This window comes from Artemia franciscana, chromosome 2 (genome assembly GCF_032884065.1).
Source record: "Artemia franciscana chromosome 2, ASM3288406v1, whole genome shotgun sequence".
NCBI lineage: Eukaryota > Metazoa > Arthropoda > Branchiopoda > Anostraca > Artemiidae > Artemia > Artemia franciscana.
The window spans coordinates 5,393,732-5,419,634 of NC_088864.1; the positions used below are offsets into that span (position 1 = coordinate 5,393,732).

The window sequence follows — 25,903 nt, forward strand, 5'->3', positions numbered from 1 at the left end:
AAACTAGTTTTTTAAACTGGAAATAAGGAGCCACATTAAAACTTAAAACGAACAAAAATTACTCCGTGTATGAAAGGGGCTGATCGCTTCTCAACGCCCCGCTCTTTGCGCTAAAGTGTTTTACTGTTTAATAAAGTAGAATTGAGAGAAAGAGTCAAACTTTAGCGTAAAGAGCGGGGCGTTGAGTAGGGAGCAGCCCCTTTCATACACGGAGTAATTTCTGTTCGTTTTAAGTTTTAATATGGCTCCTTACTTTCAGTTAAAAAAAAACTAGTTTTTTTTATTTAATTTTTATTTGAAGACGGAGAAGATGCTTGTCGAATTCATGCTTATTTTTCAGAAACTTGCTTAAAAAAAATGTACAACGATGAAAGAAGTGAAGATAAAGGTTCTCCCCGTGGAAAATGTGTTAACTATGACTGCACATTATGAAGTAAGAATTGTTTTCTTAACATGAATCCTTTTATGGAGTTTATGTCCTAGGATTATGCCGTGCTTTTTCTTGACTTAAAAGCTATAATGCTTTACCCAGTCTTTCCAGAACGAATTTTCTTGCACAAGGGCGATGGAATGGGCCAAGAAAGTTTTTCACAATGCCTTGAAAAGTGAAGGGCTTTTGATGTATATTTGCTTTAAACCATAAAATTTTCCGTTCAGATGTTTTGATAAATAATTAAGCAAAACACTTGGAATTATCCCCCAACTGTATTTACTGCACTTTGCTTTCAGTTAAACACGATATACCATTAGGGTAAAGAGCGGGGGATTGAAAGGGGGACAGCCCGCCTCTTATGTGGGATAGTTTCTGATCGTTTTAAGTTTTGGTATCACTGCTGACTTTCACTTAGAAAATGCTTGTTTTATCTTTAATCGTGGTACAAGGATGTATGCACTTTGCAGGGTTTTATTCTAAAAATAATGCCAAACATTTTATCGATTTTTATGATTTTTCATAATTTAAATAACTAATTCAAAACTGAGGTTTATGAGTTAAGAAACAGGAAATTGAGAAGGGAAGTGGGTAAAAATTAATTATTAGATTAGAAATTTTATAGCATTAAATGACTGTTTCCTGCAGAAAATCAAAGTGTTACTTTTATTTTATTTTATTTGGAATACTAAGACGTTTCAAAGATGCTTTGATGGTGATTTTCTGAAATTAATTATGTGATTTCTTCTCTTGTCATTGCAAAATGATAATCTAAATTGCTTAGTTTTTTTTTACTTTTGTATTTAGTACTCTTGCGTATCCAGGGTCTTTGATTTTTGGCTCAGAAGTAAATTCTTACACCGTAACAGTGTCGTTTAGCATCAATATAAGGTAAAGAGCACGGCATTGGACTTTACAGTCCCTACCGGCGATGCTGATCTCCGTTTCTTCGCCCTTCAGCCAGCAAAGTGCAATGGAGGGTCGGGGGCCAACCATCTTGCTCTTTCGCACACCCTTCCTGTTTACCTACCCCATATGTTCTCCGGGTACCCATTTAGAGCTTAGCATCAATATGCTGTCTGGAAATGTCTCAATTTTGATTAATAGTTTTTTTCGGAGCCTAATACATGGTTGAGTTGCTCAAGTTTATTATTCATTTTATTTGCTTCTTTATGTTTTGATTAATTTGCTCCTCCACCCGGAATCCCCCCTCCCCCCCTGCTGGAACAGATTTCTTGCAAGTGTGTGGTCTTAGTGTATCGAGTTGTTCATTGGTTATTATTTTTAGAATCTTCTTGGTCTATTGATGCCACATCAGACTCCAACCCGACAGCAAATCGAAGAAGTGCTGGATATGGAGCTAATAGAGCAGCAAGCTGACAAAGGAACTCTTGACTTTTTAGTAGGTCGCCTTCTTTTACTTTCTAATCTGGTAGTATTTGACCACTGAGTTTTGTTTTGTTTTTTTTCGAGTTAATCTATTTGTAAGTTACAGTTTTGCGAATAATTCTACGGTCCATAATCTGGCAATTTGCGCACATGTTTTTGTATGTGGTTTGTGTGGTTGCCAGTCCCAATCTAAAATTCTTTTCTTTATGCTTTGTTTGTTTCATTTTTTGGATGGCTATGGACAAACGACCTTACAGTAAACAACGGCTTTCCATGTAAAACGTTTTTGATATTTTCAAAAAAAAAGCTGAGCCAGATGAATTTTGTCCGGGAAGTGATTGCTTACGTCATACCTATGGATTTCATGGAAGTTAAGCAGCAGCAACTGACTCAGAAATTTTGTCCGCAAAGCGATTGTTTACCTTATAAACATACATATGCATCTCTTGGACCCTAAGCAGTAGCTAACTAACTTAGAAATTATGTTCGGAAAGCGATTTCTTACCTTATAGGTGCATATATACGGATATCATAAACCTTAAGAAGCAGCAAACTGACTGAGGAATCTTGTCTGCAAAGAGATTGCTTACCTTATAGACATACATATGGATCAAATTAGCAGCAATGGATCAAATTAAGCAGCAAACTAACTAAGACATTTTCTCCAGAAAGCAATTTCTTACCTTATACGTATATATATATATACTAGCTGTTGGGGTGGCGCTTCGCGCCACCCCAACACCTAGTTGGTGGGGGCGCTTCGCGCCCCCCCAAGCCCCCCCGCGCGCGTAAGTCGTTACGCGCCATATTAGTTACGCGCCATTGTAGTTGTGTCCCTATGTCCCACCTGTGAATATAGATAGATATATATATATATATATATATATATATATATATATATATATATATATATATATATATATATATATATATATATATATATATATATATGTTTTTAACTACGTAAAACTTGCGAATATACAACATTCTTTGCTGTCCCATTGTCTGTGCATATAAATAGATTGTCAGGTTTACCGACTCTTGAACATGCAACATATAATGGTCCATGGGAAAACAATCCGTATTCAGATCTATACCTCATGATTCTAATGATTGCCCTTGAGCTTTGTTGATGGTGATTGCTAATCGACCATTCCCTGAGTCGCCATCGTCATTTATATATCCCCCTGTGCACCCCGGCGTCCCCTTTGTAGTTATGTCCCTGTGTCCCGGTCGTCATTTATATTCCCTGTGTCCCGGTCGTCATTTGTGTCCCGGTGTTCCAGTCTGTGATTTCTCTTTGAGTGTCCCGGGCGTCATTTATATTCCTTGTGTCCCGGTGTCCCGGTCGTCATTTATATCCCCCTGTGCCCCCCGGCGTCCCCATTGTAGTTGTGTCCCTGTGTCCCGGTCGTCATTTATATTCCCTGTGTCCCGGTCGTCATTTGTATCCCGGTGTCCCGGTCTGTATATACATTCGTTTTTTAGTTTTGTTTTTCTCCTTTATTTTTTTCCTTTTTTCTTTTTTTTCTTTTTTAGTTTATTTAGATTTTTAGATTTTTTAGTTTTTTTATTAGTTTTTAGTTTTTTTGTAGTTTTTACCATTTTTTTAGTTTTTTTAGTTTTTTTTTTTACTTATGTCCTGGTCGTCATTTATACTCCCTGTGTCCCGGTCGTCATTTGTGTCTCGGTGCTTTGTTGATTGCTAATTTATATTATATTTATATTTATATTTTTTATATTTATTAATATTTTTTTAGTTTTCTTTTTCTCTTATTTTTCAGTTTTTTCCCTTTTTTTAGTTTTTTCTTTTTTAGTTTTTAGTTTTTTTTGTTTTTTACCTTTTTTTAGTTTTTTTAGTTTTTTTAGTTTTTTAGCTTTTTTAGTTTTTTTATTAGTTTTTAGTTTTTTTTTAGTTTTTGCCTTTTTTTAGTTTTTTCAGTTTTTTTAGTTTTTAGTTTTTTACCTTTTTTTAGTTTTTTTTAGTTTTTTAGCTTTTTTAGTTTTTTTTCTTTTTATTTTTTTTTGTAGTTTTTACCTTTTTTAGTTTTTTTTCTTCTTTTGTATTAGTGTGAAATAATTCAGACGTCATATGCGGACAAACACGACGTCACTCGACAGACAGACAGACAGACATAACCCACAAACAACTTATTTTTATATATATTTATTCATATTTTTTTAGTTTTCTTTTTCTCTTTTATTTTTCAGTTTTTTCCTTTTTTTTATTTTTTTTCTTTTTTAGTTTTTAGTTTTTTTTAGTTTTTTACCTTTTTTTAGTTTTTTTTAGTTTTTTTAGTTTTTTAGCTTTTTTAGTTTTTTTATTAGTTTTTATTTTTTTTGTAGTTTTTGCCTTTTTTTATTTTTTTCAGTTTTTTTTTAGTTATTAGATTTTTACCTTTTTTTAGTTTTTTTTAGTTTTTTAGCTTTTTTAGTTTTTTTTTCTTTTTAGTTTTTTTTGTAGTTTTTACCTTTTTTAGTTTTTTTCTTCTTTTGTATTAGTGTGAAATAATTCAGACGTCATATGCGAACAAACATGACGTCACCTGATCCACAGATCCACACACAGACAACTTATTTTTATATATATAGATATATATATATATATATATATATATATATATATATATATATATATATATATATATATATATATATATATATATATATATATATATATATACATATATATATACATATATATATATATATATATATATATATATATATATATATATATATATATATATATATATATATATATATATATATATATATATATATATATATATATATATATATATATATATATATATATATATATATATATATATATATATATATATATATATATATATATATATATATATGGATATCACGGACCATTAGAAGGAGCAAACTAACTGAAAGATTTTGTCTGCAAAGTGATTTGTTACTTTAAATTAAATAAAAAAATCAGTTTTTTTTTAACTGAAAGTAAGGAGCGACATTAAAACTTAAAACGAACAGAAATTACTCCGTGTATGAAAGAGACTGTTTCCTTCTCAACGCCCCGCTCTTTACGCTAAGTTTGACTCTTTCTCTCAATTCTACTTTATTAAACAGTAAAAAAGTGACTGTAAGAAATTTTGACACAGACAAGACAAACAGTTTAAGTGGAATGACATTAGTTGAAAGATTTTGGGATTGCCTCGTTCAAAAATTCCCATAGGGACGACGAGCCTGTCCAAACGATGAACCTTAGGGAAAAACGTCACCTGGCTTCGACTCTGGTATTGAATGCGAAGCATCAAAATGTGACAGCATGATGTCCCTTGTTCCTTACATCTTTGAAGAGTATCCCAACTTTTACAGGAACATAGCTTACAACAAAGTGGCGACAGATTTTTTGACAGATCAGCCTGAAAGCTTTGAAGAAGGATAAAAGTTTTCTTCATTAAATTTTAGTTATTGGGGTCAAACTTGTGTCTTTGAATTCTAGTTAGTCTCATTGCTTTTTAGTCCATACAGTAAAACTTTAGAAAACGTTTGTGACCTGTTGGCAAAACGAAATTGCTCAAAACCTCAGAAAAGGCCAAATAGAACTATATGCCAAAAAAGGACTAGCCCCATATCTTCTACATTCGTCACCAGCTTAAGTTGGTATCTCCCATTTTTTTTTACCTCCCAATTTACGAATTTGGTGGAAACAGTTTAACACTAAATTTGCTCTATTCAAAAATGACCTCTCCCCCTTCTGGGGGAGAAAAGGATGACCTCTGAAAAAATGACCTCTCCCCTTCTGGCTAAACGCCACAGAATTGTAAAAAAAAAATTGTTGTTGATGTTCTGAGGATTATTTTTTTAACTAAACTTGGTATCATCATTAATATTATGGTCAATACATATAAATGTTCTCCATTATTTATATTTGTATTCCTTTCCTCTTACTTACTCGATTATATTTAATTATATTTTATTTAATATTTAATCATATTCAATTTTATCATCTATTTTTTTAAATTTTAATATTTAATCATCTTTTATATTTAATCTATTATATTATTATATTATTATATTATATTATATTATATTATATTATTATATTATGTTATAAATATAATTATATTATTATATTTATTTATATTTAAGTGTACTGAGCTTCTTTTAGAAAACGATTTAAGTCTATTGAATCTGTTTTTATTAATTTTCTCAAAGCAACTTTCACTTCTGAATTCAAAAGTATAATTAGGTTATTTCTAACACCCACAGTTTCGACACTCTTTTTTCGTTCTTCTTAATTGCGTTTGCAAACAAGTCAAGGCCGCATCTAGGGGGGGGAGTTAAAGAGTATAAATCCCCTCCCCCAAAAGAATGTTTGTTCGACTCGTTCAGGTTCAAGTTCTTTATTAATCAGTAAAAAAATGTTTTCGCAAAACTATCAAATTAATGACCTACGGTGACAATAAATCTAGTGCGAGTTTATACACTAAAAAATTAAAAAAAAAAATAATGATACTGTCTCCAGATCCTGGAATAAAAAGATGTCTCTTGAACTCTTCTTATGATAACGAAAAACAAAACTCCAAATAAATTCCAAATAACCAAGTATAAAATAAATAAAATAATATGAGGAGCATCCACTCTAGAAATTAAATTATTAGTTACTAATTAAGTAATTCTTTAAGTCTAATTTTATTATTAACCAAGGATTTATTCAAATCTATATAACTACGAAATTTGTTCTAATTATATATAATGCTATATCGTGGTGAAAAACGGGACCTTTCAGATTTTATTAAAGCCTGACAAACTATAGAACTGCCACGGATTAAATTTGCATGTAAAACCTGATAAAAATAATCAGACAAAGACGTTCAACGTGTTTGACCATATAACTTTTTGTGGATCATTTACCAGGGTAAGAATACGGGCTAGGCAGGTAACTTTTCAATATACGCAGAACTTCATTTTGATGCCTCTGAAGGGGTAGAATATGAATTTTAAAAGTATTCAAAAAATAATGGGACAGTAATTTATACACGAATGTACTAGGGAATGATAAAGACATATCGGGGCTTAAAACGGCTGAATAAATATCAGATGATTCATCATTCCAATATTTCTTGACAGTTTCAGTCGAAGATAAATTGCATAGCCTTTAACTGATAAATTTGAATCCATTATTATCCCGAGATATTTAGCATTATCTATTCTTTAAATTTCTATGGGTAGGTCCTGAATATTAATCGTCACAATTTCCAATGCTGTTCTCTCTGTACAAGAGCAGACGATCGATTTTATCTTAGCACAATTAATAGACGATTTATTTCTCGAAAACCATAAGATAAGCGTCTTCAGTGCTGATTCCAATCTGAACTTCAAAGATCTGGAGTCGGGGCTGCTGGTATTGCATACCGTGTCATCGGCAAATAATATGTTAAGGCCAATATCTTTAACGCTGTTACTGATATCATTCACACAAATAAGAAATAGCCGCGGAGCCAAAATAGAGCCTTGTGGGGCTCCAACTGACTGAGATTGATATATTGATGAGGAAGAAGTATCGCCTCCGTCGACATACTGATTCCGGTCTTTTAGGTACGATTTTACTAAGTCATTAACTGGGCCTCTTAAACCGAAGTTGTCAAGTTTAGTATGCAGTATTTTATGAGAAATCATATCAAATGCCTTTTGCTGTCTATAAAAATTATAGCAGGAATATCACGTTTGTCGAAGGCGTCATGAACAAATTGAGTCATTGCCATAATAGCATGCTCTATAAAATGAGACTTCCAGAAGCCAAATGGCATCGGACTAAAAAAATTTAGATTTCGTTAGAAAGCCGACTATACGGTTATATATGCACTTTTCGAGCAACTTCCCAAATGTAGACAGAGTTGAAATCGGCCGATAGTTTGTTGGGTTCTTCAGATCTTCTCCTTTATACAGAGAGATAATTCTTTTAGACTTGAAACAAGAAGGAAATTTTCCGATTTTACAAACAGAGGTTGAACACATGGGATAGCGGGATTACAATATTTGGTGCTGAGCACTTAATCAGATTATTAGATGACCGGTCAATCTCTTTCGAAGATCCGTTCCTTAAAAAGCTCCGTTGTTGGTAATAGTTCATCTGAGGTTACAGGAGTAAGAAAAATGGAGCACTTTCCAGATGACGGGCCTGGTCGTTTCCAGAGTTTGACGCGGTTTTATTGCCGATTTGTGCACTTAATGCATTGATAACTTCCACTTTCCCTGCAGCAAGCTTAGTTCCATCTTGGGCTATTGGTTCATCAGTAATATCATGGGTTTTATGGTTTCCTAAGCAATTATTAATTATTTTCCATGTCTTCTTGGGAGACCCTTCTACGTCCACAAATGCTTCGGCTAAGTATTGTCTTTTTTCTGATCTTAAAATTTTAGCATCTGCGAAATTCAGCTAAATTTACTTCAGATGGATGCATTAAGTATGCCTTATATAACAGATTCTTATTGTTATTGATACAAGAAATCCAGGAGATATCCTAGGCTTAATCGGCTTCGTTATATTGTCAGTTTTCCCTTCTAAGCGGTAACATTTGTTAATTGACACAGGTGACGCAATTTTTAAGGTATTCTTGAGCAGGTCTTTCACGTGACCTTCAAGGCATTGGTTTGGATATCTGTCGGTAAGCCGTGTATGGTCAAGTTGGAACTTGATGTTTTCACTTCAATTAGTAGCATTTGACGCTCGAGCAACAACTTCGTCTGCTTTTGTTCTTCGAGTGACCGTACTAATTCGGCTATTTTTCTATCTCTTTCTAAAGCACGATTCTCTAACTCCTGTATTTCGGAAGACGGATTGTTTATTGCTGTTATTAAATCACCGTGCTTACCAAGTAGTCGGTCTAACTTTTCGTTTTGGAGCTCATTAGCTTGGTTGAATGTGACTTGTGATATCGGAATATTCATTATGTAATCTGGCGATATACCCGAACTAAAAAAATGATTTTTCTAAAACCACTGTTGGAGAACCACTGTTTTAGACCTATTATGTATCTCATCTTCTTGTTGGTGCTTTGATTTTATCCATCAATTTTGCGTATGAGGTAGATAAAAGTCGTTAAATGAAAAAATTATGCCCCCATGAAGCCTAGCCAAGCTTACCTGCCCTCGATTTGACTTTTTGCCTTTTATATTTGGGAAATATAATTATTATGCTTAGGAATATAATAAACTATTATACTTACATATTAATAATGGAATAAGGGTTGGAAAGCTGTAGGAAAAACTGGTGTGACAAAGTGCTTGTTAAAAAAAAATTGTCCGATAATTTAATCAGGTTTCGTTTTAGCATTATGGAAAATTCATACTTGGCATAATGACCAAATTATGTGCTCCAATCAGAGATGAAAAGATGCAAGAACTGGCAGCTGAAGAAAATGTGATAAAACTATACAGGTGATTTCTTCATTTTTTGTATTCTTACAATGGGGTGTTATTTTGGGGGTGGGGGGGGAGAAACGCAGTTGCCCGCGCCCAATAATTCGAAGAAAAAATTATTATATAACCAGTGCCCCTTGACTATCCAGATATGAACCACTCTTGCCTTCTAATAAATTTGCTGGAGCTACGCCCCTGTTCTTACCCTAAAGTTAAGACTTGCCTTTAAATTTGTATCATCCAAACGAAATCTTTTATAGTGAACCTGATAATGTGTACTTTTCGTTACGTTTCAAGTGCTCAATTTTTTTTTTTCGTGAATAAGAGCCTTACTTTCTAGATTATATTTCATGGGAAAATTTTGTTTCCCGAATAGTTTCCTGGTCAGTCTCAATAATATTTATTGAAAGTTTGAATTGACTATGCTTGACTTCATAACGATTTTACGAGGACAAATCATTGACTTGATAAAAGTTATCTGTAATAAAAAGCTACTGTGCCTTAAAACTACATCAGGTTATCGCTAAAAATTATTTTTAAGAAGAATATTCATGTTCTGTGCCTAGAGATAAGTTTGCACGACTCAAATAATATATCTTTATGTTTCCTTTTTTATGTCATGATTTGCAAAATTAAGCTTCTTCGATGCATTATACTACTGTCCTACACTTAATTTCTTGGATATGCATTTGTTTTGATTTATACATTGGAGGAGCATTACTTTGGTTTTGTCTTCTTTTTTTCTAATCCGCGAATTCCAAATTCTTCTTAGAAGGTGGTAAGGGTCTAACTTCCGCAGCTTTTACAGAAAGTATGGATCTCAGGCCTGGTGTTGGCCGTGGTCATGAATATGGCATCCCTTTCTGGAATGCTGCGTACACTTCCTGCCTCAGCCTAAAATTTAGAGGGGTCGAAAACTTCAGTATTGTTGTACACATAAGAAAAACAATGTGGTTCAAATCTTAAGAAAAGGGAGGGACTTGTAAGAAACAATTGGCTGTGTTGTCTTGGTTATCTTTGTAATGAAGGGCTGATATCTTTTGCTAGTTGGTGTAGACTTACCTATCATTTGCTTGTGATTCATCGGAACATAGGAACGTACGAAAAATTCGGTTTCGTATCCATTACAGAGAGGGGTGTGCAAGTAAGATCAGGTTGTATTTTTTCTTCTTGGATTTAGTCAGCGTTGCCAGTCAACTTTTTATTTTTTATGCAAGGTTTGATGGTGACAGGTTAGGTTAGGTATTTAACCTATTTCTGAGATTTAAAGTTTAATTTAACGTAATCTAACCTAGCCTAGCTTTAACTTTTCAAACAGTTCGTGGTAACGAACTGTAGTAAGGAGCGACCCGGCTCAATAGTAACCGAAACTCTAAAGAACGGAATTTCGATACCAATTGTTACATCAAAAGAATCGCCTTTTAGTTCTGAAATTTAAATATATAAGTTTCATCAAGTTTAGTCTTACCCATCAAAAGTTACGAGCTTGAGAAAATTTGTTTTATTTTAGAAAATAGGAGAAAACACCCCCTAAAGTCATAGAATCTCAACGAAAATCATACATCAGATTCAGCGTATCAGCGAACCCTACTTTAGAAGTTTCAAGCTCCTATCTACAAAAATGTGGAATTTTGTCTTTTTTTGCCAGAAGACAGATCACGCATGTGTGTTTATTTGTTTGTTTGTTTTTTGTTTTGTTTTTTCCAGGGGTGATAGTAACTACCCAGTGGTCCTAGAATGTCGCGAGAGGGCCCATTCTAACGGAAATTAAAAGTTCTAGTGCCCTTTTTAAGTGACCAAAAAATTAGAGGACACCTATGCCCCCTCCCACGCACATTTTTCCCCAAAGTCACCGGATTAAAATTTTGAGATAGCCATTCTGTTCAGCTTAGCCAAAAACCTAATAACTATGTCTTTTGGGACGACTTCATCCCCCACAGTGCCCGGGAGAGGGACTGCAATCTACAAATTTTGACCATTGTTTACATACAGTAATGGCCATAATGAAGTGTACAGACGTTTTTAGGGGGATTTTTCGTGTTGTGGTGGGTATGGGTCGGGGAGAGTGGTTACGTGAGAGGATCTTTCCATGGAGAAATTTCCATGAAGTGGGCGCAGGATTTTCTAGCATTATTTAAAAAAGAGAAAATAAATTAAAAAAAAATTTCAACTAGAAGTAATGAGCAGCATTAAAACCAAAAACAAACCGAAAATATTACGTATATAAGGGAATTCGTCTCCTCCACAATACCTTGCTCTTTACGCTAAAGTATTTTTAACAATTTCAACTATTTATTCTATTTATTCTGTTTTTTTCAGGGGTGATCGTATCGACTCAGTGGTCCTAGAATGTCGCGAGAGGGTTCATTCCAACGGAAATCAAAAGTTCTAGTGCCCTTTTTAAGTGACCAAAGAATTGGAGGACACCTATGCCCCCTCCCACGCACATGTTTCCCCAAGGTCACCGGATTAAAATTTTGAGATAGCCATTCTGCTCAGCTTAGCCAAAAACCTAATAACTATGTCTTTTGGGACGACTTCATCCCCCACAGTGCCCGGGAGAGGGACTGCAATTTACAAATTTTGACCACTGTTTACATACAGTAATGGCTATAATGAAGTGTACAGACGTTTTCAGGGGAAATTTTTCGTGTTGGGTGCGTATGGGTGGGGGAGAGGGGGTTACGTGGGACGATCTTTCCATGGAGAAATTTTCATGAAGCGGGCGCAGGATTTTCTAGTATTATTTAAAAAAAGAGAAAATAAATAAAAAAAAAATTCAACTAGAAGTAATGAGCAGCATTAAAACCTTTAAACGAACCGAAAATATTACGTATATAAGGGAAATCGTCTCGTCCACAATACCTCCCTCTTTACGCTAAAGGTTTTTATTATTTTAAAAACTTGAGTTGTGACAAAGAGTCAAACTTTAGTGTAAAGAGTGAGGCGTTTAGGAGGGGACAACCCCTTTCATATAAAGAATAATTTCTGTTCGTTTTAAGTTGTAATGTCTCTCCTTACTTGCAGTGAAAATAACTTGTTTTTTTTATAATTAATGCCATTAAAGCATTCATAAGACTGAAAAGGCTGATCGACTAATGTAATTGAATCCGAGGAGAGAAAAGGGAATTTCAGACATTTGCCGGTGAATGTCGATATGAATCAAATTTCAGACATTCACACTAAAATATACATCAAAATTTTAATTTTTTAAGAAAAATACTTTGAGTCGATCTGTGGGATTCCTCCCTATATCTTCTTCCGCTATTGATGTATGGCGTAAATATCTGTAATTTTGTTGGTATTTTTAGCAATATGTGTCTTATGATATCTGCATCACACATTTCTCTGCATTAATGTACATTAAGTTAAATGCTTACATTAGTGTCCATCAATACATTGCTTTATGACAATATATTGATGGGAAATTCACGTTCAATCTTTTATTTTTATAGCCTTTTTTAGGACCTATTAAATATATTGGTCTTGACCTAATTCATTAGTTTATATAATGTTAAGTGCGAAATCAAATTTATTAGAATTAATTTCCAAAGATATTTTTCCCCATTAAATTCTGTGTATCTCATTTTTTGCAGAGGAATATTGGATGCTTTGCAGCTTATGCATATGGATTTCGCAAATTTTACTATACAAGCCTTTCGACCAGAAATTCAACGCCAAAGTATTGAATATGAAAAACAGAAATTCAAGGATTTTCTTGCTACACAAGAAGGTAATTATTTCTTCCTTTCTGGTATTTTTTCGAATAAATTATTCTTAGGAACACCTAACTAGATTATTTATATGTCACTCTCGGTTGTTACGAAAATCAAGTCTTCGGTGCTCGGAGGAGTACTCTTCGGGACCTGAAATCAGGGCACCTGTTTGCTAGTTTCAGGACTGAAAAGGCCTTTTGTGGCAACATTGTTCATAAACAATCGTGTTCTAGGGACCACCAAAGGTTTTATTGGTCAACGTCGCGGATGATAACTACCCACATTTGAAATCGTTGCAAGTCAAACTTGCTGGTCAAATTTAAGCGGAAATTTATTTTTATTCATGCGATTTTAGAACAGAAAAAAACAGTTAGTTTGCCATAAAATTTTGTTATATTTATTATTAACTTGAACTCTTATCGTGGTTGCAGCGACAGCTGCAACCACGATAAAGGGCATCCACGTAAAGGGCATCCACAGCCTGTAGTAATCTAAAATAAGACATGGGAAAGTACTTTCTTTTGGATCATTCACCCTTTATACCGCCAAAGGGTACTGAAGAAATTATGTTGTATTTAATTGAAACTTTCAAAATTTTATCAGACAGTGAAAAGGTTTATAAACAGTAAAAATTACTGGAGTAATCATGAGTTTCATTGAAAATAGTAAAGCAGTGTTTGGCTTCGGACATCGGGATTTACTAACTTAGACCATGCTTTAAAGCAGGCAAAGCGAACGTCGGTTCTTCGTCCCTGGACCGGTTTTTTTTTAATACAGGCAGGCTGATACAGTCAGAAAGTCTGTTCAATCTTAGCGAATTGATTCGCTATTGTTTCCGTTCGCCTGCCCTATTTTTATTTCCTCTTTCAGCTTTACTATTGTTTACCCCCAGTCTTTTTTTTATGCATGTGAGCTTTTTCTATCTTTTCTTTTTTTTCTTTTTTTTAGCTATGATGACCTTTGCCGACTTTCAGTAAATCCATTTGACTAGTTGTGGTTGTTTACCTGCTTGCATAAACATCTCACGGCTACTAGGACATTCCAATATTAGTACCAGCTGTATGGTGGTTGTTCACCTGCTTGCGTAAACAGTTTGCGGCTATTGGGAGATTCTTCTATTATCACTAGCTGTTTGGTGGCTGTTTACCAGCTTGCATAAACATTGTATGGCCACTGCGAGACTCTAGTATTTAATGCCGGCTCTACGGTGGTTTACCTGCTTGCATAAACATTTCACGGCTACCGAAAGACTCCAGTATTAGTACCAGCTGTATGGTGGTTGTTCACCTGCTTGCGTAAACAGTTTGCGGCTATTGGGAGATTCTTCTATTAGCACTAGCTGTTTGGTGGCTGTTTACCAGCTTGCATAAACATTGTATGGCCAATGCGAGACTCTAGTATTTAATGCCGGCTCTATGGTGGTTTACCTGCTTGCATAAACATTTCACGGCTACCAAAAGACTCCAGTATTAGTACCAACTGTATGGTGGCTGTTCACCTGCTTGCATAAACATTTTGCGGCAATTGGGAGATTCTACTATTGCTACCAGCTGTATGGTGGTTGTTCACCTGCTTGCATAAACATTTTACAGCTATTGGGAGATTCTACTATTTGTACCAGCTGTATGGTGGCTGTTTATCAGCTTCCACAAGCATTTTATGGCTACTGGGAGACTCCAGCATTAATACCAGCTGTGTGGTGATTGTTTACCTGTTTTTACAAACATTTCACGGCTATTGGGAGACTCTAATATTAGTACCAGTTGTATGGTGATTGTTTACCTGTTTGCTTAAACCTTTTACGGCTATTGGGAGATTCTACTATTACTACAAGCTGTATGGTGGCTGCTTACCTGCTTGCAAAAACATTTTAAGGATACTGGGAGACTCCGCTATTAGTGTCAGCTGTATATTGGTTGTTTACCTGCTTGCATAAACCTTTTACGGCAATTAGGAGATTCTACTATTACTACGAGCTACATGGTGGCTGTTTACCTGCTTGCAAAAACATTTTAAGGCTACTGGGTGACTCCGCTATTAGTGCCAGCTGTATGGTGGTTGTTTACCTGCTTGCATTTAAACCTTTTAAGGCTATTAGGAGATTCTATTACTACTACTAGCTGTATGGTGGCTGTTTACCTGCTTGCATAAACATTTTAAGGCTACTGGGAGACTCCGCTATTAGTACCAGCTGTATGGTGGTTGTTTACCTGCTTGCATTTAAACCTTTTAAGGCTATTAGGAGATTCTATTACTACTACTAGCTGTATGGTGGCTGTTTACCTGCTTGCAAAAACATTTTAAGGCTACTAGGTGACTCCGCTATTAGTGCCAGCTGTATGGTGGTTGTTTACCTGCTTGCATTTAAACCTTTTAAGGCTATTAGGAGACTCTATTACTACTACTAGCTGTATGGTGGCTGTTTACCTGCTTGCATAAACATTTTAAGGCTACTGGGAGACTCCGCTACTAGTGCCAGCTGTATGGTGGTTGTTTACATGCTTGCATAAACCTTTTACGGCTATTGGAAGATTCTACTATCAGTACGAGTTGTATGGTGGCTGTTTGCCTGCTTGCATAAACATTTTAAGGCTACTGGGAGACTCCGCTATTAGTGCCAGCTGTATGGTGGTTGTTTACCTGCTTGCATTTAAACCTTTTAAGGCTATTAGGAGATTTTATTACTACTACTAGCTGTATGGTGGCTGGTTACCTGCTTGCAAAAACATTTTAAGGCTACTGGGTGACTCCGCTATTAGTGCCAGCTGTATGGTGGTTGTTTACCTGCTTGCATTTAAACCTTTTAAGGCTATTAGGAGATTCTATTACTACTACTAGCTGTATGGTGGCTGTTTACCTGCTTGCATAAACATTTTAAGGCTACTGGGAGACTCCGCTATTAGTGCCAGCTGTATGGTGGTTGTTTACCTGCTTGCATTTAAACCTTTTAAGGCTATTAGGAGATTCCATTACTACTACTAGCTGTATGGTGGCTTTTTACCTGCTTGCAAAAACATTTTAAGGCTACTGGGTGACTCCGCTATTAGTGCCAGCTGTATGGTGGTTATTTACCTGCTTGCATTTAAACCTTTTAAGGCTATTAGGAGATTCTATTACTACTGCTAGCTGTATGGTGGCTGTTTACCTGCTTGCAAAAACATTTTAAGGCTATTGGGTGACTCCGCTATTAGTGCCATCTGTATGGTGGTTGTTTACCTGCTTGCATTTAAACCTTTTAAGGCTATTAGGAGATTCTATTACTACTACTAGCTGTATGGTGGCTGTTTACCTGCTTGCAAAAACATTTTAAGGCTACTGGGTGACTCCGCTATTAGTGCCAGCTGTATGGTGGTTGTTTACCTGCTTGCATTTAAACCTTTTAAGGCTATTAGGAGATTCTATTACTACTATAGCTGTATGGTGGCTGTTTACCTGCTTGCATAAACATTTTAAGGCTACTGGGAGACTCCGCTATTAGTGCCAGCTGTATGGTGGTTGTTTACCTGCTTGCATTTAAACCTTTTAAGGCTATTAGGAGATTCTATTACTACTACTAGCTGTATGATGGCTGTTTACCTGCTTGCATAAACATTTTAAGGCTACTGGGAGACTCCGCTATTAGTGCCAGCTGTATGGTGGTTGCTTACATGCTTGCATAAACCTTTTACGGCTATTGGAAGATTCTACTATTAGTACGAGTTGTATGGTGGCTTTTTACCTGCTTGCATAAACATTTTAAGGCTACTGGGAGACTCCGCTATTAGTGCCAGCTGTATGGTGGTTGTTTACCTGCTTGCATTTAAACCTTTTAAGGCTATTAGGAGATTCTATTACTACTACTAGCTGTATGGTGGCTGTTTACCTGCTTGCAAAAACATTTTAAGGCTACTGGGTGACTCCGCTATTAGTGCCAGCTGTATGGTGGTTGTTTACCTGCTTGCATTTAAACCTCTTAAGGCTATTAGGAGATTCTATTACTACTACTAGCTGTATGATGGCTGTATACCTGCTTGCATAAACATTTAAAGGCTACTGGGAGACTCCGCTATTAGTGCCAGCTGTATGGTGGTTGCTTACATGCTTGCATAAACCTTTTACGGCTATTGGAAGATTCTACTATTAGTACGAGTTGTATGGTGGCTTTTTACCTGCTTGCATAAACATTTTAAGGCTACTGGGAGACTCCGCTATTAGTGCCAGCTGTATGGTGGTTGTTTACCTGCTTGCATTTAAACCTTTTAAGGCTATTAGGAGATTCTATTACTACTACTAGCTGTATGGTGGCTGTTTACCTGCTTGCAAAAACATTTTAAGGCTACTGGGTGACTCCGCTATTAGTGCCAGCTGTATGGTGGTTGTTTACCTGCTTGCATTTAAACCTTTTAAGGCTATTAGGAGATTCTATTACTACTACTAGCTGTATGGTGGCTGTTTACCTGCTTGCATAATCATTTTAAGGCTACTGGGAGACTCCGCTATTAGTGCCAGCTGTATGGTGGTTGCTTACATGCTTGCATAAACCTTTTACGGCTATTGGAAGATTCTACTATTAGTTCGAGTTGTATGGTGGCTGTTTGCCTGCTTGCATAAACATTTTACGGTTACTTGTAGGCTCCACTATTTGTACAAGCTGTATGGTGGTTGTTTACCTGCTTGCACAAACATTTTACAGCTATTGGGAGACTCCATTATGAGTGGCTGGAGTGTCGAAAAAATTATGTACATCAATGAGTAGGAGGTAGTAACTACTCATGTAGGTATCGTAATTGACGGGTACATGTACGAAACAGACAATATACTGAGCAGATCTATAGCACCTGATTATAGATGAAGAGTTAGTTTGATGTTAAAGTTCCCCATTAAAATGGCTTTGTTCCCTTGTCTCTTCAGAAGATCAGATATTTGACCTAAGATTTTCAGGAACGAAGAGACATATCCTGCCAGTGGAAGGTATACTTCTCCAAGTGTTATTTTCTGCTTTGAAGGTAAAATTATTTCCAAGAAGAGAGATTCATAAACTCCTTCAGTATTCCGAGTTAATTCTTTATTCATGCAGGCTGAGTATTCTTGCCGCCTGTTAATAGCCAAGTCTCCTCTATTCATTGCATATTTGTGCAGGAATTGGAAAGAATAACCAGGTATTACCCCACCGATACCCTAAAAGGGTGTCGGTGTTTCTTATTAGAAAAGTTTAGCACATCCCGACTGCATCTGGCTGCAACTAAAAGCATAACGAAAAAGTATAACATAACTAAAAGCAAAAAACGAAAACCATAACCCTTGACAGTTAAGCTAGAGAAGAGTGAGCTGAGAGTCAGAGCGTCCCTTAGTCACATTACACACCTCTTCATATCGGCTTCTAGGAAACTTTCTCTGATCAAACAGGGAATCTGATTCATTACTAATTTCAACATCGAAAACGTTTTCCAAATCCAGAAATATTTCTTCCAACTCTGCTAATCTTGCATTACTTTGACGTGCTGAAGAAGAGGCGCCCCCCTTGAGGTCAGAACTGGAATTCATAACTTACCACATACTCGAGAGAGGCAATGGCTGTACTTCTGAAAGGAGCAGTAGACCACTTTGAAGTTTGCAAACCCGAACTTTTCTTACCACACGGAAACAGAAAAACAATAAGGACACATGGAAAGGAAATACATCACTTTGGATCAGCAGAAAAAACAACTTCAGTATTAAGCAAACGGCAAGTAAACAATAATACTCTCAGGGGGAGCAGTTATAATACTTTTTGATTAATATGTTTAACTTATTTCTTTACCACCATAATTTTCCTATATTCTCCCCAAATCCTACCACAATCAGTACTATAGCTGCCCCAACAACTTTCTAAATGCAAAATTTTGTAACATTCTATGCTTCCGAATCAGATTCATGGGGATTGTCTGGCCCAGCGCGGCGAAGCTTGAGTGGATTGTAGCAGTCATCTAGCAGCTTCATCCATTGCGGCGTCTTTGATTTTTTGGTTTCTAACCAAAGTTTGATTCCTTTTTAATCAAACGCGTTTTTGTCACTTTTTCACTCGCTATTTTTGAAATTCTTATATTGTAGACAAGAGATAATAGCTCTTTCAGTCTTTTACCGAGATCACCAGGCAAGTCCACAGAAACACTCAGACCAGTTTTTTTCAACTTCACACACTCTTTCATTATTTTCGACTGGTCAAAATTTCCTACGCTAGCGAAAATCGGATCTGCGGACCTTTTTCGTTGCGCACTGTTTCTAAGAGTCGGGCCGCTAGGGCTATACGACTCGGAGTGTGACGTTTTCTTTGAAATTTTGCATACATAACTGTTACGTATCTGGTTAGCATTAGCTAATCCCAGTTTTGACCCGAAGAAGCTATTTACTTTCTGACGGAGGTCTTCGCCTTCTATTCTAGGCTGTGGATAACAAAATTATTCCTTCTAGAGTACAGTCCAGAGTGAAGAGCAGTCGTTTCTACTTTAACAAGCTCAGATCTAAGCAGCCTATTTTCCGAAATAAGGAGCTTATTTTCTTGCTGGGGCTTTGCAATCGTCTGTAGGAGTTCATCCGTACGGTCATTGAAATCTTGTTGTGTGAGTGACATTATTATCGACTGTAATGCCGCTAGGCTTTTAAGTTATTCTTAAGAAATCATAGAATGAGACTTAATTGCAGGAGCAAGTGTAGTCCATCAAGTCCGTCCAGGAACAAGGGAAGCGGAGGGACCAACTCACCTATTCTCTGCAATTTAAGGGGAACCAAATACTGGCAGGTACCTGGTAAAACCTGGCAGGGCCCTTGTGGTTGGTTCCTCCCCTCTTCTGCTTGTTGCCTGAGACGCTTGCAGAGCACCGCTAATGCGCCTAAAGTGCTCTTTCGAAACCAACATCCCTTAAGAAATTTGGATATGGAAGACGCTGTAGAATTACAAACATATAATGAAAAAATGTTAGAGCACCTTAATTAAATGAGGAAAAATATCCAATAAGAATGTAATTTTTTATTTCCTTTCTTGTACTAGTTTTGATGCTTCGATGAAAGTTTGATGTTGAGTAAATCTTATTTTGAAATAAGGAGTTTTTTAAAAACTTGAAACTTTTTGCTATGAAAGAATTGGGGCTATGTACTTTTAATGGTTTCTTCACTACAAACAAGAGCATGGCTACTGCCCGTTTCCCCAACGGTAAAAGTATCATTCTCTTACTTAAATAACCAATTCTCTTACTTAGAATTATCATTCTCTTACTTAAGTGGCTACAAAGTTCGGTAAAATTGGTTCATCTTTTTTTATTATTATTGTAAATGGGAGAACAGAATTCAAAGACATGTGAGAATTAGATTAAGGATTGGTTGTTAGACTGTGGTCGTTTTCAGGGAGTAGAGGTTATGTACTCCTACTGAATGGTGTCTTCACTACTTACAAGAGTATGGTTACTGCCCGTTTCTCTAACGGTAAAAGTATAAGGCCTACTGCGTATTTAGCGCTTTACTAAAAGGAACTATCTTACAAATATTTTCTTTTGTTTTTATTACAGCATTGAAAATAAAATGAAAATTTCAATGAAACCAGACCAGGATTTAACATTCAGCTTATAATTTTTATCAATAAAGGGTATTTGGTACCTAATCGAAAACCATGATCTTTCAGAGCTTACAAAAGGATTTCGGTACATCCCAGACCTCCGACAATCCGAACGAGGAAGTAAAATTAACAGAGATTTGTCATAGAAATAGTTTTTAGAATTTTGGATTTGAAAATGCCAAACTCCATTTTGCCCCTCTTCCCTGCTCCATAGCTGAAATTTAGTTTCTTCAAAAATCTTGTCAAAACTAAGATAAGCCTGCATAATTCTAGCATCCAAAGACCCAACCCAAAACGGGTCAGTTTTCTTTATTATATATTTTGGTACCATGACTCTTTATTTAGGTTTCACTGTCATTTTCACTTAGTTTGGGAAAATTGGCTCTGACTTTACCCCCCCCCCTTTTCCCAGGATTTTAACGAAATTATGCAACTGATAATAGGAACTAAGGTATTTCCATAGATTTATCACCTGGGTAGATACCAGGTAATATGGAACAATTATATTGCAACTTACTTGTAGGTGAACAACCGTGTAGCTGCTACATATTATTCATATATAATACTTTGAACTTCAGTAAAATAAGAAAGCTATGAATAGAAGCATTAGAAAATTGTTGCTGTTTTTACACTTCATTCATTATACCTCCTTGCAAATATGGTCAGAAATAACATACTTAGGTCTGCAGCACTCGATAGATCGGCATAGAGAGGTACCATTCCTCTTGTGCACCACTCGGCGTGGACCGACTCAAGCCTAAGTGAAGTAAGTAGCTAAATATGGCAAAGCTGACAGGTTTTGCCCGTGAATAACTATGTCCCTTCTTTCTCTCTGTGTTACACTAGTCCAGGAGACTATCGCTCAAACGCTTGAGAACAGAATTAAGCTTTAAGTCTTAGTTGAGGGCCTTGAAGTTTTACGGGTATATTTGTTCTCTTTTTATTTTATGTGGAATTATTGATTATATGTAAAAAAAATACAATATTTGGGATCTTTAGTGAAATAAACTTTCTCGGAAATGCTTATTCCAGAAATTCTTTTGTCCTATCTATGTACGTATATAGGGTGTCCATAAAGCTTGGTTTTCTTTCAAAATGTTATACCTCAGTCAGTTTCTGTGCTAGAATGTAAACTGAAGGAAACATGTTGACATGTTGTGCGGCTGAAGGTTGACATGTTGTGCAAAACTACCGTGGGCTAAAATTTACCTGTCCGCAAAGGATGCTACATTACCTTGTGAAAAATAACTGTTTTATAACTACTTTAGATGGACTACAGTACACCCGAGAATGGTTATTACGAAACATAAAGCCAGATACGTATCCAGAGGGAGCATCCCAGCGAACGATCAATAATATGACTTTGGTTTCTGCATACTTGGAACTCCTGGAGTGGAAGGACGAAAATGTTTTCCCAGAGGCAAGTAAATTTGCTTTTATAAAGAGAATTCTTAAAAAAATTGATTATTTTTAGCAGCTTTCAGAAGTTTAACTCCAAATTTTGCACTTCAGTGTCAAAATAGCAAAAAAGATGAAAATATTAAAAAGAAAAATCTTATACCTCTGTCAGTCTGTGCGAGAGAAGGTAGGGTTGCCATCGTTCCTTATATATTGGGGTCGTCAGAGTAATGAACCTTCTTTTCCCAAACTCCCGACAAGACCATATTTTGGGAAATACCGTTACCAACCTGACTCAAGTACTGAAAAAATGCCTTCGGGTATTGCAGTCTCAATCAGTCCCATTTATGTCAATGAGCTTGTTTTGACAGGATCTTCTTGTAATTTTCCTGCGGGCAATTTTTTAAATGGTATGGGGCTGGAATATGAACCGGAAGAAATGGGCAGTTTCCCTTTGAATAGCGATTTGATAAGACGAAGTCTATCTATTATCTGTCCATGTGTCATTCCTGGGGCAGAAGAACTAAGGTAGGTAGCCAGGTTGCCATTTACATTCTTTTCCATTTATATTGCTTAAAATAGGCTAGAGAAAACTTTTTTCTCCTTTGGATCCCTCTGCTGACTAAGCATGCCTACAAACTACGGTTTCCTAAAAATTTTCCTAACTGTTGTTTCAATAGCATGCTTTTTTAAGGTACGACCACATTTTCTTCAGTTTTGCAACGTTGAACCTTGAAAATAAGAAAATAACTTAATTAGTTCAGTTTTGAAACGCTTTCCCTCTATAAAAATTCAAACATTTACCTACTATCTATTGATTCCCAAATACAACTATACTTTCAAAGTAAGCCTATAGCTTCTTAGTCTGTTTGGTGATGTAGCTTTTTAGTTTATTTTTGTCGATTTTTCACTCATGCTTCTTTTTTGTAAATTTTGCCCCCGCCTTTATCAAAGTCTACATAACATCATGCGGAAGTTTTTCATTAAAAACTAAATTTTCTATTCTTAAGTTTTTTTTTAAGATAAATAATATGGTTGTTTAAGTTTCTACTTAACCAATTCTAGAAAAAATTGATTTCACTTTCACTTTCTTTGTTACTTTATGTTTTAGTTTTGTCTTTCATTTATTTCAACTAGGTTATTTGAAAGTTTCATAAGATTTAGTAACCAAAACTTAATAAAGAAATTTAAATTATTGTTCTTTAATTATGTTTTTTGTCTCGAGCAACAAGAATATGTGTAAAAGCATACATATGGAACATAATATACGATTCTGCAGAATACTTAGATGAACCGCTAGTGACTCCTGGGGTCATTTTCTAGTGGAACTTTGTAAAAAAAACTGTGAAACAGAAACTTCAATATAGGCTAAAAAACGCTTTTACTGCATGTAGTGTCCCACTATATAGAGACCCGAAATCCATGTTATTCCAGACATTTGTGGGAAATATAATCTTTAAAAACTAATTATGCTTTATTGAATTCATCTAAATATTGATATAATTAAGTACTGTGTTTTGTATTAGTTCGCTTTTAAACTTCATGTGCTCGTTTTGCAATTACTCACTAAGCCCTTTCTAAAATTTGGCGAAAATCAAAAATCTATTAGCGGAATGTGTGCTTTCTGTATTTGCTTTCTGCTGGATTATAATAAACAAGCTTAATAAACCTTTGATGTAGAAACTGCAAGCCATTCATTAAACATGTATGGCACATTCCGCGTATTGTATCAATGTTACTGTGAATGCCCAAAATCTGGTTAATGTCGACATTCACCGGTGAATGTCAAAAATTCCTTCGAAGCTTGGAATCAATTTGCTTTATGAATCAGCTTTTTCAGTCTTATTTAAGCTTTGATGGTAAAAATTCAAGTTAGGCTAGGTTAGGTTGCGTTAGGCTGTCTTTAATCTGGTTAATGTCAATATTCACCAGTGAATATCCAAAATTCCTTTTTCTCTGCTTGGAATCAATTAGCTATGTGAATCAACTTTTTCAGTCTTATTTAAGCTTTTATGGTAAAATTTAAGTTATTTTAGGTTAGATTAGGTTGTGTTAGGTTAGGCTAAACTAGGTTATAAATCCTAGAAATGGGTTAAAAACCTAACATAACCCAACTTAACCTGTCACCATCAAATCTTGCATAAAACTGAAAAAGTTGACTAGTAACACTGACTAAATCCAAGGAGAAAAAAGGTATTTCGGACATTCACCGGCCATTCAAATGGCCATTCCATGTCGACGTTCAAAATTTCGGACATTCACGGTAACATCAACATTATCATGAATATAAAACTTTGATTTATTGTAGACTCTGCTGATGGATCAACATCGATTTTTGGCATTGAGAGAGCTGTCAGAGAAGATTGAGTTGGTGGCAGCTGTAATTCTAGTTGTCAGTGCTTCTGTTCAAACTGCTAGTGTCTCTTCTACAGATTTTAGGAAGACCTTAAAGCAGCACACATTCGACATTGTCGGAAATGATTACACAATGAGGTAATGAGGTTGTACAGTCCTGTTACTAAACCAAAGGACGTGTGTTGCAAAACCGAAAGACAGTGAACCTCAATGTCTATACATGGATTTCGATAAAAACGGAAAAAAAAATAAAAATAAAGTTTTGTTGACGATTAAGATTACCAAACTAGGGTGACATTCAGCTAGTAGAATGGAAAACGAGAAGATGAAACAAATATTTTGGCTAAAACCTCTATCCTCAGTGCTAAAAAAGAAAAATAGGAAGGAAAAGGGCTATATAAAACAAAAACGAATCTTTTGATGTTAACTGTACCGAAACAGAGAAATATACTGAGAAACATTCGAGTCGTTCCTCTGGTTCATTATAGTTAACTTCAAGAGGTTATTTTTTGTTTTATTCTAACTTTTTGGAAGTCTTCGCCGAAATATATGCTTTGTCTTTCGGTTATTTTTCCCGCTGACTAAAAATCACCTCGTTTGGTTTTTTAATTATAATATATATATAACAAAGGATGCTACTACTACTACTAACAGCTCACCGCAGCACCAAGCCGACTGAGGCCAACACAGCTACGCACGCTCCTCCTCCGTCCCAATCTATTCAAAGCCTCCCTCTTTACGCCCTCTCAGAAAGTTCCAATTTCCTGTAAATCTTTTTTATGACATCTACCCACCCCAGACGAAGACGACCTGCTTTCCGTTTAGCCCAAGACAGTTGGCCGAAAAGGACAATCTTCGGCAATCTACTCTTCATCCGCAGAACGTGCCCTAGCCATCTCAACCTTTGTTTAAAATACACCATGTTTCTACCTGGGACCCTGTTTATTTACTCGTAAGTTATCTTGAAAATAAATATAGATTAGGTAAAAGAAAAACTACTTTCAAAAATACCCTAAAAAAAACTGTTATTATAAAGCTATTTTGTTTACGTAATAATAAATGATTCGTAAAAAAGAGCATATTATGTAGTTAAAGTAGGGACTTGCCCAGGAGTCAGCATTTATCTGCGGAAGTCACCCTCATTTGGCCTGTTAATTTGCCTGTCATTTGGCCATTTGACCTGATTTTTGTCGAACGAATGAGTAAGAGTAATCGAGGCTTCCAACTCGTTGCAATTGCATCTACGAAAAAACATTGTGGATCGGGTTTCCAAGAAACCAATGGTTCAATACGAAAATTTTAACTAGTTGCAAACAAATCAATGTCTATCGACTGAGATACCAGAATATTTCATAATTTCAAATATTCAATTTACATCTTTTTTTTTATTAAATTTTCGTGATAATTCAATTTTTTGGTGATATGAAATTTAGACACAAAAAGAGTGGCAGCGATATTAGCCACTCCAGGGATATGTTCTGCAGATAACCACTCTTTGCCCTGCAAAAAGAGCTGCCGAACCTTATTTGCGAAATAATCATAAAACTCAGAATTTGATACTCTCTTTTTATTTATGTAAGCTACTGTAGTTGTATTGTCTGAACATAGTCGGGCATGCATGCCTTTGCTATCCTGAGCAAAGCT

General features: G+C 35.6%; 1 protein-coding gene across 4 annotated transcripts in view; it reads left to right on the plus strand.

Annotated features, from left to right (window-relative positions):
• LOC136036351 (T-complex protein 11-like protein 1) overlaps positions 1-25,903 on the plus strand; it is a 54,018-nt gene that overhangs the window by 17,716 nt on the left and 10,399 nt on the right. For all 4 annotated transcript variants that reach the window (XM_065718522.1, XM_065718514.1, XM_065718537.1 and 1 more), the window contains exons 5-9: positions 1,719-1,832; positions 9,135-9,241; positions 12,820-12,956; positions 21,775-21,926; positions 24,213-24,397. In XM_065718522.1, coding sequence (XP_065574594.1) covers positions 1,719-1,832; positions 9,135-9,241; positions 12,820-12,956; positions 21,775-21,926; positions 24,213-24,397 — 695 coding nt within the window. The remainder of the gene's footprint in view (positions 1-1,718; positions 1,833-9,134; positions 9,242-12,819; positions 12,957-21,774; positions 21,927-24,212; positions 24,398-25,903) is intronic.